At 35.8% G+C, this 14,482-nt stretch overlaps 3 protein-coding genes across 3 annotated transcripts; 1 reads left to right on the top strand and 2 right to left on the bottom strand.

Moving 5' to 3' along the window:
- Nucleotides 1–3,697: 3,697 nt before the first annotated feature.
- On the bottom strand, nt 3,698–6,607 carry LOC140438779 (uncharacterized). The gene has a single exon (XM_072528428.1). It carries the CDS (start codon nt 6,605–6,607, stop codon nt 3,698–3,700), a length of 2,910 nt encoding a protein of 969 aa, XP_072384529.1.
- A 1,265-nt stretch (nt 6,608–7,872) lies between these two features.
- Nucleotides 7,873–10,317, bottom strand: LOC140438778 (uncharacterized). The gene is made up of 3 exons (XM_072528426.1): nt 9,720–10,317; nt 9,384–9,629; nt 7,873–8,636 (listed from the first exon to the last, which is right to left on the bottom strand). Exons 1-3 carry the CDS (start codon nt 10,315–10,317, stop codon nt 7,873–7,875), a joined length of 1,608 nt encoding a protein of 535 aa, XP_072384527.1.
- A 2,334-nt stretch (nt 10,318–12,651) lies between these two features.
- On the top strand, nt 12,652–13,782 carry LOC140438777 (uncharacterized). Its single transcript, XM_072528425.1, has one exon. It carries the CDS (start codon nt 12,652–12,654, stop codon nt 13,780–13,782), a length of 1,131 nt encoding a protein of 376 aa, XP_072384526.1.
- The last annotated feature ends 700 nt before the right edge of the window (nt 13,783–14,482 follow it).

The raw sequence follows: 14,482 nt of genomic DNA, 5'->3' as shown, positions 1-14,482 counted from the left end.
TCTTTGTGATTATCCCACAATATCTGTGCTCGAGCTGGGAAACATGTAGTCAACACCATAGCGAATAGTAGACGAATTTGTATTGCTCTACAGTTCAATGCAGCTTCAGCAAGCATACACTCCCACTGGTTGTCGTCTTCCAGCAAGCCGAGTGCAAGGCATGCGTCTTTATATGTTGGATACTGTTGCCCATTCACTTTACGTATATCTTGAAATGACAATGGGCCAGTAACATTAACCAACAACAGTCGAAGATAAAAGCACTCAGTGTGTCTTGGATTAACTGTAAATAATCGCCCCAAAGCGTTCAATTTAAAAAAATTGAGACATGCATCAACTGGTGAGCCTTGCTTGCTTGGCATCCATTTTTTTTGTTTGAGCCCATGTGAAATATTGTGGTACTTGTGAATAGAGTAATGTTCTTGCAAAGGCACCAAAATCATCCCTACTTGTGTGGAGATGTGATGTTTCGTCCAAACATAAGAAAGGGAACCAAGCGTTTTGTTGGTTTCGTATTAAGACGTCGATTCCAAATAATCTCGGTCGAAGTAAGGATGATTTCCGGTAATAAAGAAAGTATTGAATCTGCTACCAGTCAATTTTATTGATCACAACTATTCTAACAAATGCGATTTTATATAATAATTATCATCGAAAGCCGACCATAAATGCTTCTTGCTATGTCGTTGATCGCGAACAGATGTGAATATATCCCGTTTAAGATTCTAATTACACTATTCCGCGTGGAAATCAAAGAGAGAAAATTTTTATATCATCGAACCGCTACGTCTGAAGGCTGAAACTTGAATATATTTTTGTTTTACTGCATCGTCGCCAAAACATCAAGTCAGGGACCAAAACCCATTAAATCACCGGTTTAACAACTTCCTAGAATTTATTTAATACAATGTACGACTTGACGGTCAGGTAGTCTCTGAGAGAAAAAAGGTTTTATTTTTTGAACAAAGAATAGATTTTTAATTCCACTAAACATTCGGAGAACTGATATAAAGAGAATTGACAAACTGACTTTCCTGTAAATTACCTTACTTTGTAAATAAATACTTTTATGTTAAAGAGATTTGAACATAAGCTCGCCCGCGCGAATTGCGGATAGTTATAATAGATATGTACCTATGTAAAAAATGGGTAAATAAGATTGAAAGCGTAATAGAAAGAAAAGCGCGAAAGAAAATATACCTAATCAAATTGTGGTAAGAGATATAATTTAGTTATTGGTCGAACAGTCTCTCCCGTAGCAGTTCTAATTTTAACTGCGCGGACATGATTATCTGACCCCGGAAAAAGTTCCAGGACTCTCGCGGTAGGCCATTTTAGAGGGGGACAGTTATCAGTTCTTAATAAGACTAAATCATTTATCTTAATATTTTGACTTACTTTGGACCACTTTGGTCGACTATGCAGTTGGCTAAGATATTCAACAGACCATCGTTTCCAAAACGACTGTTGAATCTGTGAACATCTTTGAAGGAAGTTAAGCCTATTAATTGGTAAGTGTAGTAATGTTTTTTCAGGGTAAGAGGTAAGGCTACTGCCTATTAGAAAGTGTCCGGGTGTAAGGCATTGTAGATCAGAGGGATCATTCGACAAGGGGCAAATAGGGCGTGAGTTTAAAATTGCTTCGATCTGCGAGAGAATTGTACTGAATTCTTCAAACACTAAATAAGCATTCCCTATCATTCGACGAATGTGATATTTGGCACTTTTAATTGCTGCTTCCCATATACCTCCCCAATGGGGACTATGAGGTGGAATAAACTTCCATTCTATGAAATTTTGTGCAGCGAAATTTTGCATGTCATTTGAAAAACTAGAGGATTTAAAAAATTCGCGCAAATCCTTAAGTTCATTTTTTGAACCAGCGAAATTGGTTGCGTTGTCACTATATATGAGAGAGGGAAGACCTCTTCGGGCAATGAATCTTTTTAGACATAATAAAAATGAATCAGTAGAGAGTGATGACACTAATTCTATGTGAACGGCCTTTGTGGCTAGACAGACGAAAATAGATATGTAACATTTTTGCATTGGAGCCTTTCTTAACTTAGAGGATTTAATAAGAAATGGCCCACCGAAATCGCAGCCCACATTTTTGAAAAGGGCGAGAAGGAGTAATTCTAACCTTAGGTAAATTTCCCATGATTTGTTCCATAGGTTTAGCGCGAAATCTAAAACATACGTGACAATTTTTTACAATTTTTTTTAGTGTTCGAAGTCCGTTTAAAGGCCAATAATTAAGTCTGACGTTGGACAATGTCGTTTGCGGTCCGGCGTGGCCTAGACGACAATGTTCATGAGTTAGTAATAAATTGATAATGTGAGAGTTAGATGGTAACAATATTGGATGTTTTTGTTCATAGGGGATATTAGCGTTTTTTAGGCGTCCACCGACGCAGAGAAGTCCGTCTGCATTCAAAAAAGGGTTCAGGGTAATTAAGGACTTATTTGATGTAATTCCTTGGGTTTTTATTTCCAAGATTTCTTTAGAGAATTTTAGGGATTGTATAGCCTTAAATATTGATATAGAGGCGGATCGCAATTCGTCCGGAGATAAAATACCAAGTTTTTTATCAGATGAGTTTCTTGCATTAAACGAGAACCTGTATATGTAGGCAGTGGTGCGTAATAATTTAGAGTAAGAGGAAAACCTTGAAAATAGATTATTGATAAATTCATCTTGCGTTGAGATTTTTGAACTGATTATAAGGGATGATACCTTTTCGTCCGGTAATAATACTTGGGTAGAGTTCGGGTTAAATGTCGTTAGGTTTAAGTCCGTTTTAAGTAGAAATTCAGGGCCGTTCCACCACATCCGGGAATTTAGAAATTCAGTAGCGGTCAAGCCGCGAGATAGACAATCTGCTGCATTTTCATGAGAACGAACGTGTCTCCAAGAAAAATTTGATGTTAGGTCTTGAATTTGAGTTACTCTATTTGCTACATAAGTGTTCCAGCGCGAGGCAGAAGAGTTTATCCAACATAACGCGATTTGTGAATCTGTCCACAAATTAATGGAGGAGAAGTGCAAGCGATTTGCAAAGGTGGAATTTATTTTTTTAGTTAACCTTGACAGTAGTAACATGGCTGATAGCTCCAATCTAGGAATGGATACCGTTTTTAAGGGAGCTAGACGAGATTTGGATGCGATTAGAGTACAACTGATAGTATCATCAGCGTAAATTGTGCGAAAATATAAAACAGCGGCCTGAGCCTTACTTGAGGCATCGGCAAATCCGTGTATTTCAATTTTAGAGATTTGCCTGCTGTTAAAAAGATTACGGGGTACTTTAAGAGACTCCAGGAGAGTGAGATCGTTAATAAATCTTTTCCATTCTTCAGCAAGAGTTTCAGGGAGTGGATCGTCCCAATTTAATTTATTGAGCCAAAGTTTTTGAATAAATACCTTTCCAGTGACAGTGAATGATCCCAAGAGACCTATGGGGTCAAATATTTTGGCGAGTGCTGAGAGGGCGTTTCTTTTTGTGAAGCTATTATCAGCAGCGGGAGGACTTGGAATTGAAATCGTAAAATAGTCATCTAAGGGGTGCCACGAGAGACCTAAGACCTTATTGGTATTTAAGTTGTTTGAGGTTATTTCATAATTAGACTGAGATGACCGAATATATTTGGCAGAAAATTCAGCCGAGTTAGAAACCCATTTGTGAAGAGTGATACTTCACAAATGAGCTTCTAATTCGGCTAGAGTGTTGGTTCCGTATAAAATATCATCGACATATGTCTGATTTAACAGTGCATCAGAACCAAGGGGGTATTTTGTGGTATTTAAAGTAGCTATCTCTTTTAAACAGCGAGTGGCTAGAAAACTGGAGCACGTTACGCCATAGGTTACAGACGTTAGCTCAATACACTTTAAGGGTTCGTGTGGGCTATCTCTCCAAAGGATGTTTTGTAAAAAAGTCTGATTGGGATTGGCATTAATTTGCCGATACATCTTTTCGATGTCGGCGATGAAAACAAATTTAAATTGCCGAAACCGACAGAGGATATCAAAGAGATCTGGCTGTGTTTGAAAGCCGGTAAGAAGTATCTGGTTTAAAGAGTATCCAGAAGTGGTTTTTGCACTTCCGTCGAACACTACGCGCAATTTGGTGGTTGCTGAATCCTTTAATACGCAGTGATGGGGTAGAAAATATTTGTTTTCATCTAGCGAGTTGTGGTATGTAAGAGGAACATATTTACCGTGATTTAGGGAGATGTATTGATCTATAAAATGTTTGTATGCATTATATAAATTGGAGTCATTTTTAAATCTCTTTTCAAGTGATTCGAAACGTTTTTTTGCAATTTGGAATGATTCACCAAGCTTGAGGTGCTCAGATGGAGATTTTTGAGGTAGATTTACTTGAAATCGACCATTTTCGAGAATTTTGAGGTGATTAATGAAATTTGATTCGGCTAATTGGTCATCGGGGGACAATATTTTTTCGCCGGGGCAATCTTCAGTTTCCCAAAATTTAGAAACAAGGGCTTCAAGGTTTGAGTCTGAAGAGTGGGTATTTTGAGTTTGCACAAATAGAGAGACATTATTTTTAGACTGAGCGTAGTTTGGAACATTGCCAGCGATTGCCCAGCCAAAAATTGTATTGAAAAGAGTAGGGAGATTATGTCCTAACTTTACGAGACCTGGTTGAAGAATGTCATAATAATAATCTGCTCCTATCAAAAGGTCAATATTTGATTTTTGATAAAAATGCTTGTCAGCAAGAGTGAAACCCTTGGGTATATTGAGCTTATTGGGGTGAATATGAAATTGAGGTAACTGACAAGTTATTTTTGGGATAACTGCACAATTCAAGTTAAGGTGCTGAGATTTTAAATTAGGAGAATGAACATTAATATTTGCCATTAAGTTCGAGGTGAAAGAGCCTTGTGAAATGCCAGAAATTTGTAATTCCCTGTGATAAATTTTGCAATTGATTTTACTTAGCAACTCTTGAGAACAGAACGTTTTTTGGCTTCCAGAGTCTAGGACTGCCTTAATTAGTAAGGGCCTTCCTGATTTGTCGATCAAATTAACTTGAACAGTGGATAAGAGAACTGAAGAGTATGTAAAGGACTTATTTGTAGCACTCAAAGCAACGCTGGAGTCGTTTCCATTGTCTGGAAAATTGTTAGAAGTAGAAGGTTGGACATTATTAGTCCGACGCGGTTCCGTGGAGTGCGTGGTATTTTTATGTTGATATGAGAGACTAGGAGAATTGGTGTTTTGTGAGGTTGTTGGACTGGCATCATTTGGTTGACGAAAAGAGTTATGTTTAGTTCTATTATCATACGAAGGGTTTTGTGTTGAATGGTTAGATCGTGAATGATTTCCATTTATGTTAGAACGATAATTTTCGGAATGCGGAGAATGGGAAGAGCCAGAATAATTGGTATTTTGCGCATAGGAGTTTTGATGCAGTAGAGTGTGGTGTTTTTTGGAACAGATTGAGCAAGTTCGTGAAGGACAATCAGCATGGGTGTGTTTTGTACCCAAACAGTTAGAACACATGTGATTAGCCTTAAGAAAGTTATATTTTTCAGAGTGTGGCAGAGAGGAAAATTTTCTGCATGTATATATTTTGTGAGCTGAATCATTGCAGTAATTACATTTAATATAAACGCGAGATGGGAGTGTAGCAGAGGCGTTGAGGTGGAGAGAGGTAGCATTATATTTGCCGTGTGATTTTTCTCTTTTTGAGTCAGAGGTATATGTTAGGTCTGCGAGAATGTTGCACCGTTCATTCAATATTTCAAAAAGTTCGACAATCGAGGGAGTGTTGTCGCGATCCCTTCTTTCGCCATAATACCGTTTAGTGGCAAAATCAAGTTTCCTAATTATAATATTTATTAAGAGATAATCCCACGATTCGATCGGAACATGCAGAATTTTTAAGGAGTCAATATATCTTTTCAAATCATTTACGAATTCATTTAATGAATGATAATTGCTCTTTGAAAGTGTAGGGAAATCTATTATAGCGTTAATATGCGAATTTATTATCGCGAGATTATTATCATATTTTTTTTCTAAAATAGTTATTGCGAGATCAAAATTTTCGTGAGTAACTTCAAGTGAGTCAATTAAAGTTAAGGGTTCACCTTTAAGAGAAGATTTTAAATATATTAATTTTTGTGCTTTTGTGATACTATTGTTATCCTTTACTAGAGAAGAAAATAATTGGTAAAAAGAGAGCCATTTACTGTATTCACCATTGAAATTGGGGACGGAAATGGGTGGTAACCTTACATTTGAATTACTAGCGGGTTCCTGTGATTGAGAATGTGATGGGGAAGAAGATGAGTTACTGAGCGTTGATTGAGATAATTTTCCGTCAATTCGTGACATAGCAGAGAAGTATTTATCCTCGATTTCTTCCCTATTTTCGGCATGCAAGTCGACCGCATCAATAGATTCTATTTTATTGCAAATATCATTGTAATTATTAAAGGTATTAACTAAATGTGCTTTTCGGTGATCTAATTCAAAGGTGTTAGTTTGAATATCAAGGGAGTTATTGATCCAATTTAAAATTCTAGTGATTGTAGACTTGCATGTGCCACGCTCTCTTTTCAATAGATCCATGTCAATTAGTATAAATTAAAATATGTGATAATAAAACGAAAACAAAACTGAGACAACACCAGTGTACAGTGTAGAGATAGAAAGATATGTTTGTTATTAAAAAGAAAAAAGATCGTGGCTGAAAATTGAAATTGTACTATACTATAAAAAATGTGTAAAAATTCAAATTCAAAATTATATAAATGTGTAAAAAAATCGTGAAATATCTGTAAATGAATGCGATAAGTAATTTTTAATTAGTCATAAATATAGTGGGATACGACTTTGATAAACACATTCAAAATTGCGTATTATGCGTAAATTATAGTAAGTAAGAAAGTATTACTTAAAACGAGAACGAGTATAAAAATTATAGTGAGTGATAATATATAAAATACAAATAAACACTGTGAGAATTGTTTATAGAAATTGTATCGAGTTAGAGTCACTGAGTAACGCGAAAATAAATAAAGTTTATAAGTCCACCGTTGTTGTAAACGGTGTTACCTGTTGGAGAGGGTCGTTTTGAAGACGACTCACGGGTTTGGAGCAGCGTCTTCGTAAATCTCGATGTGGGTGATGGAGTCAGAACTCTTTAACTGGAAATCCTTGCTTCTGTAGTGTTGTAGAGGACGTTTGCTGTCCCACCAGGGGTACCAAATTATGTGTGGAGATGTGATGTTTCGTCCAAACATAAGAAAGGGAACCAAGCGTTTTGTTGGTTTCGTATTAAGACGTCGATTCCAAATAATCTCGGTCGAAGTAAGGATGATTTCCGGTAATAAAGAAAGTATTGAATCTGCTACCAGTCAATTTTATTGATCACAACTATTCTAACAAATGCGATTTTATATAATAATTATCATCGAAAGCCGACCATAAATGCTTCTTGCTATGTCGTTGATCGCGAACAGATGTGAATATATCCCGTTTAAGATTCTAATTACACTATTCCGCGTGGAAATCAAAGAGAGAAAATTTTTATATCATCGAACCGCTACGTCTGAAGGCTGAAACTTGAATATATTTTTGTTTTACTGCATCGTCGCCAAAACATCAAGTCAGGGACCAAAACCCGTTAAATCACCGGTTTAACAACTTCCTAGAATTTATTTAATACAATGTACGACTTGACGGTCAGGTAGTCTCTGAGAGAAAAAAGGTTTTATTTTTTGAACAAAGAATAGATTTTTAATTCCACTAAACATTCGGAGAACTGATATAAAGAGAATTGACAAACTGACTTTCCTGTAAATTACCTTACTTTGTAAATAAATACTTTTATGTTAAAGAGATTTGAACACTACTATTACACAATTCAAAAAATGCTGTGAGTGTAGTTTTAGGTGGATTTGTAGCACGATCTCGTTCGTGAAAAATACACGCTGACCGTTTTCAAGATGGACGGCTAAATGAACAACTACTGGATCCCGTTCATGATTTGGAAAACCTAAGATACTCCAAGCAGCTTCATTGGAGCTGATGTACCGTCCAATTTGGTAGAGCGTAATTTCATCGTTTTTATTCATTGGGGGAGCATTTACATTAGTATTTTCTACTCTAAACACAGCCATATCACTGCCTTTATGGACATACTTGCAAATATATTTGATGCTCTTCACAGAACTGCAAAACTCAACATTAATATGAGCATTGTATGTCTTGCTTAGCAGAGGTGAATACGGCACCACCCAACGATTGTCAATGTCAATGTCTGTGTTGCTGATATTTTTAATAAATGAGTATCCGCCATTACCGGGACTTCTTCGACGATATATTGGATATCCGTCGGTATTTGTTATCGTATCATTAGTGAAATCTTTAGGGAAATTTTTAGTATATTTTCCATCTGCCATGCAAGGCGATGAACGATGAAGAGTACCACATGGACCATGGATCATGTTTGCTGTAACAATATCAAACAGCACTTGGTCAGTAGACGGATCTGAAATTTCCGCAGAAATGATACTATCGATTTCTTCAGGACGGATTTTGTCGATTAACCAAACCAAATTGTGCGCATGAGGTAATCCACTCTTTTGCCATTTAACTGAATACAGCCAGCAACGTGTGGGACAGAATACATGTAATTTAGTAATGTAACTTATTAGAGACTTCAACTTTTGTCTGAATACACGTGCTGTAATGTCATGACGATGTATTGCATTTTGGCCAGGCAATGGACCGTGGAAGTGTGACGTCACAACTGTCAATTACTTTCCAAACAAAAGTTGAAATGTCCAATCTCAAGACTTTTTAATTTCTATAAAGTTAACATTTTGCTTCCTCTGCTGCTTTTTCTTTTAAGTATAGTGTTTTTAAGATAATACCATCATAATTCAGTGTTCTATTTCTATGAAATATAGTTTAAAAGTTTAAATTAAAGACATTCTAACCTTACTTTATTGATACATGCATTTTATTCTATTTTTATAAAACAACATGCTTTATTGTTTACACAACCTTGTAAAATTGTTGTAGTAACTATTAGAATACTTAGATATTGCAAAAAGCGGAAAGATTCTGTAAAAAAAATGAAAAAATAACGAAAAATACAAATTATCCACACTAAACAAGGTTTGTTTGGAAAGTGAAACTGACATATGTCAATAAAATCTACGTCATCACTTCCACGGTCCATAGCAAAGATGTAATCTCGGCCATTTTGGATTACATGTGAACGTGATAAATAAACACGGTCGTCAATATTCGCGCACGTAAGCCATAGCATCCTGTATATATTCTTGCATATGACGTGGACTGCCTATATACGATGATGGTAAAATGACAGAGTTACCAATTTCGGCGACGTCGGCGTTGTTGTTAATAGCGTCTCGTAAGTGAATGTACTCTTCCGCACGTAGCTTGAGTTGATTATATCGTAAGTATCGTAGTTGCTCGCCCTCTATCTTCGCGTACATGTCGACAATGAATTGTTGACAAAGCTCACGACATCGTAGAATGACGTTGTCCAGGCCGCACCGAATCATTAATCGGTACGCATAATAATCTTTCGAGCTAACGTTCTTGTTTGTTTCAGCTCCTGTAATAATATATTTATGATTATTAATTTAAATTAATTCCGTTCAATAATTTAATTGTTTTGTTAAATGGTTAATGATAAATGAAGTACCTGATACGGGATCTCGTTGTTTTATGTTTATGCAATATCCGTCTTGTCCCTTCCAGAATATTAGCGGATATTGGAGAGCATCATATGAACGATGTGTATCAGCAATGAACTGAAGATTATTATTTCTTCTACGAATCACAATTTCTCGTGTACCTGTACGATCGCCAACCATGATTCCAGCAACGTCTTCAACAACAGGTGCATTGAATCTACGAATATGTTCTCCAGCTGGTGTTTTATCAGAGTTAATGACAATAGCGTGATTATCGCTTTGTAATTTGTGCATGTTTGATTTGAATATTTTCAACAATTCATTGTGCTCGTTCAATAAAGCGTCCAAGTCGCTGACGATGCGCCTGGCAAAAAATGAATCAAGGTTATTGTAGTCACAACGTGCATTCACGCGATTAGCAAGTGCGCTTCCGGAATCCTCGCCGCCCATAAAGTAGATTTGTAAAAATTTATGTGCTTCGTTTGGCATTGGCAGCAATGAGCCCATTTTATGATAAACTTGGCCTTTGCTTTTGAATGTAGAATTGTATTGTTGACCATTAACATTAGTATTTCGAACTATTTCTGTTGCTCCAAACGATGCCATTTGAAAGCAGGAATTTAATGTTCGAATTGACTTCAGGAATATGTTAAACCATTAGTAAACCATTCAATGGTTCAGGTGGTGTTTCAATCTCAGGTAGTTGTACTTTTCCTGACGCGCAACACATCCCAGGTGGCTCATTTTTGAATTTGAGAGCATGAAAATGGGGACATTCCTTATCCATAGCACCAATTCCCACTTTTGAATGAGCATAATATTCAATATCGGGCTCGTACTGAAATGCTAGACGCAAAAATTAATCAGATGTAAATGCACGATGTACCTGTTGGCGTTGTTGGTCATTTGTTCTGCGTCTATTAACCGTAAAACGGCGTGATTGTCGTTGTTCTAAACGTATAACTTCATTGCGCTGAGCTCGTGTATCTTCTGATTGTTCTTGATGCAATTGCTGAATGCTCACACGTGCATCAGCATTTTGTTGCTGGACTTGTTCTTCGGTTCTTTGGAATCTTTTATCTCTCATACTTCTGGACCTACTTGTATTACGGCTCAAATCAGCCCCTATGCTTTTTCTTGGCATTGCTCACTGTACAAAACACATATAAATAGAATTAATGAAATTACTTAATGATGGAAAACGTTATAATTATAATTACGGGCAGGATTATAGCGAAAATATTAGTTTTATGAAAAAAATTTGAAACAATAGTTGTAAAAAATTCAAATAATTAGTACTTTTAAGGTTATGTAAATCACTTGTTTAAATAAAACTTCATTAACTGATCTAATCGTGCCAAATACACTTAAAATTAATAATTTTATTATTATGAATAAAATAGTAATAATTAATAGTTATTATGAGAGTTACACAGAAATAGAAAATTGATAATTGTGAACGTTACTACTACACTTGATGCATAAACAATAATCATGGATGGCCGAAAACTGTGTGAGGGAGTGAGAGAGTGAGAGAAGTGAGTGAAACAGGAGACCGGCTTCAGTTTATGGTATAGTATGGCATTTCACTCACCAGTAAAGGTGCGGCAATTTTGATGAATCTAAGATTGGTAACACTAGGCATATATCAGGATTAAACTTTAATAATAAAAATAAATGTTTATTTTCTTAAAAAACATTTTAGATTTTTAATCGAAGTTCAGTTAAAAACACTATAATTGATCAGTTATCGAGCGAGATGAAAAATGATTAAATTACTAAAATAGCCATAAAAAATAGGGGTTGATGATAAAAAAGTAAAAGTGTAGGGTTGTATGTTTTTTTAATGCAACATTATAAAAAAAACAAAAATAAAAAATTTCGCCGAAAAATTAAAAAAAAAATTAAGGGTGAACAACCCTTATCACTTAGGGGTATGAAAAATAGATAGTAGCCGATTCTCAGACCTATTGAATGCGCATATAAAATTTGGTAAAGATCGGTAAAGCCGTTTCGGAGGAGTACGGTAACTAACATTGTGACAGGGAAATTTTATATGTTAGATAGATATATAATATATATATATATATATATATATATATATATATATATATTATATATATAATATAGGGGAGAGTGTTGTACCTCGGACCGGGTTGTACCTCGGGTCAGTTGACTTTCTTTCTTACCCACTGCAGATTTCTCTTCGATTTGGTTGAATTAGTGGTTTAATAATATCAGCAGTAGATGGCATCTAAATACACTTATCAAAAAATTGCAGCGTGGTGACTTGCAGAGCGTTTTGTGTTTTGTTTGATCGTAAGTAAATTATTTACCTATTTGTTATCTGTTAAAATCCGCTTCAAATGTAAATATATATATTTTATTATTATCTGTAATGGACAATATATATTTACGCTTGATAATCATGAATGTATTTTTTGTCTAAACGCATAACCTAATATTAGAAAACAAAAAACAGCTGAAATTGTTACGTTGTGTACCTTGGGCACCGGTAGGTCGTGTACCTTGGACCGGACCAAGGTACAATCTTATTGCGAATTAACATTATTTTGACTTTTATTTAAATTAATTAGTGTGTCTGTTACCAAAAAAACCTTTTATTATTGTTTCAGATAGTCATTTTAAAATGCCAAGAAGTAAAATGGGTATCAAAAGACCACATTTAAATGCCCAGGATTTAACTGCAGCCGCAAATAAATGCATAAGTGGTGAATTATCAATTAGGGAAGCAGCAAAGTGCTATAACATATCAAAAACCACGCTGATCAGGCACGTAAAATCCTTCAGGCAGTCGGGGGCTTCAGAATTTTCTTATGTTGCTGCCAATGATGTAAAACAAGTTTTTAATAAAGAAGAGGAAGCTGAGTTAAAATATATCTTCTCACTGCTGCACGCCTCCACTATGGTTTGACGAAAATGGAAGTTCGTACTTTAGCATACCAGTATGCAACTGCAAATAACAAGTCTTATCCGCCTTCTTGGGACCAAAAAAAGATAGCTGGCAAGGAATGGCTGAGGCAGTTTCTTAGAAGACATGAAGATTTATCACTTCGTAAACCAGAACCTACAAGTTTGGCCAGATCAACATCCTTCAATAAAACAAATATATCTTCCTTTTTTAAGAACTACAAAGAAGCTTTGTCTCGTGGAGATTTTTCCCCAGAAAAAATTTGGAATTGTGACGAGACAGGGTTAACGACTGTCCATGTACCACCAAAAATTGTAGGACCTAAGGGAATAAAACAATTAGGTCAAATGACCAGTGGAGAGCGAGGTCAAAATGTAACCTTGATAGCCTCAATAAATGCAATCGGAAATCATATTCCGCCAATGATGATATTTCCGAGGGTTAATTTTAAGCCTCACATGCTAAAAGGTTGTCCAGTTGGAACTATAGGAGGTGCAAATTCGTCCGGCTGGTCAAACGAAATATTGTTTTTGGAATACCTACAACACTTTAAAAATCATGTGAAACCAACAGTTGAAAATCCAGTTATATTACTTTTGGATAATCACGATAGCCACGTTAATGTAAGTGTCATTAATTTCTGTAAGAAGAATGGAATTCTACCGATAACGTTTCATCCCCACACCAGCCACAAAATGCAACCGCTCGATCGAACAGTTTTTGGACCGATGAAAACTTACTATAATACCGCCTGTAGTGAGTGGATGATTATGCACCCTGGACAACCTATTACGATTTACGATATAGCCGAACTTGCAGGTAAGGCATTTCCAAAAGCATTTACTACATCTAATATCCAGAAGGGATTTGAGGTGAGCGGTCTCTATCCCGTCAATGAAAACATTTTTGAAGATAATGAGTTTCTATCTTCGTATGTAACTGATCGTCCTTTAAACCAGCTTACTGACAGTCGCGAGCAAGTCAATGTTGAACAGGACGGGGAAAAAACTAAAACTACAGTTAATGAAATGGAAGTCTCTACTCCTTCTACCTCAAATATTCGTCAAGCAGGAACTTCAGGAAGTTCTATTACACCTGAAATGTTGCGACCCTATCCAAAGGCACCTGTTCGCAAATAGAAGTTAGGAAGAGCAAGAGGAAAGTCACGAATACTTACCGATACTCCAGAGAAAGATGAAATAGCTACGCTTAAAAAGGGAAAGACGGTATCATTTGAGAAAGTGCAGGCAGTTACAAAGCAAATAGCGACAGAAGATATACAAAATGTGCCAAAGAGAGCTGCTAAGTATGATAGTGAATCAAGTTCAAGTGATGGAGGTACATTTGAGGACTTGGTAACTAGAGAAGAAGAATTATTAAATGACCAAAAAATATATGACTTATCTGAAAATAACGAGATTAAAAAAGGAGACTTTGTTTTAGTGAAAGTGGCAGGGAAGAAATCTTTTGTTTATTATGTTGCCGAGATACTGAACAGTGGAATTAATAATGAACTTAGATATTTACGTAGAATTCTAGATTCCAATAAGTTTATAAACGACTCAACCGAGACTTATGATTTTTTACGCAATGATATTGTACGTAAACTTCCACAACCGCACAAAATAAGCGGAACTGCACGTCACGATGCGCACCTGAAATTTAATGTTAAATTTAGCGGATATAATGTCAAATAAGTTTTTATTTACTAAATTAATCATTAGTTAATCATAATGTTCTGATTATTTTGAGATATTCAATAAAACATTTCAAGATTTGTTCTATTTTTTTTTATAACTGACCCAAGGTACAATATAATGCTGGTCCAAGGTACAATAT

Source organism: Diabrotica undecimpunctata, chromosome 4 (genome assembly GCF_040954645.1).
Source record: "Diabrotica undecimpunctata isolate CICGRU chromosome 4, icDiaUnde3, whole genome shotgun sequence".
In the NCBI taxonomy this organism is placed as follows: domain Eukaryota; kingdom Metazoa; phylum Arthropoda; class Insecta; order Coleoptera; family Chrysomelidae; genus Diabrotica; species Diabrotica undecimpunctata.
This window is presented reverse-complemented; position numbering and strand designations above follow the sequence as displayed.

What these genes read in the sequence shown, in the direction of transcription:
- LOC140438779 (XM_072528428.1), bottom strand. Translation starts at nt 6,607, where the DNA reads ATGGATCTATTGAAAAGAGAGCGTGGCACATGCAAGTCTACAATCACT.
- LOC140438778 (XM_072528426.1), bottom strand. Translation starts at nt 10,317, where the DNA reads ATGGCATCGTTTGGAGCAACAGAAATAGTTCGAAATACTAATGTTAAT. An exon ending in ACAACGAGATCCCGTATCAG is followed by an intron (nt 9,630 to 9,719) that starts GTACTTCATTTA and finishes ATATTATTACAG; the next exon opens with GAGCTGAAACAAACAAGAAC. An exon ending in CGCCGACGTCGCCGAAATTG is followed by an intron (nt 8,637 to 9,383) that starts GTAACTCTGTCA and finishes GGCTGTATTCAG; the next exon opens with TTAAATGGCAAAAGAGTGGA.
- LOC140438777 (XM_072528425.1), top strand. Translation starts at nt 12,652, where the DNA reads ATGGAAGTTCGTACTTTAGCATACCAGTATGCAACTGCAAATAACAAG.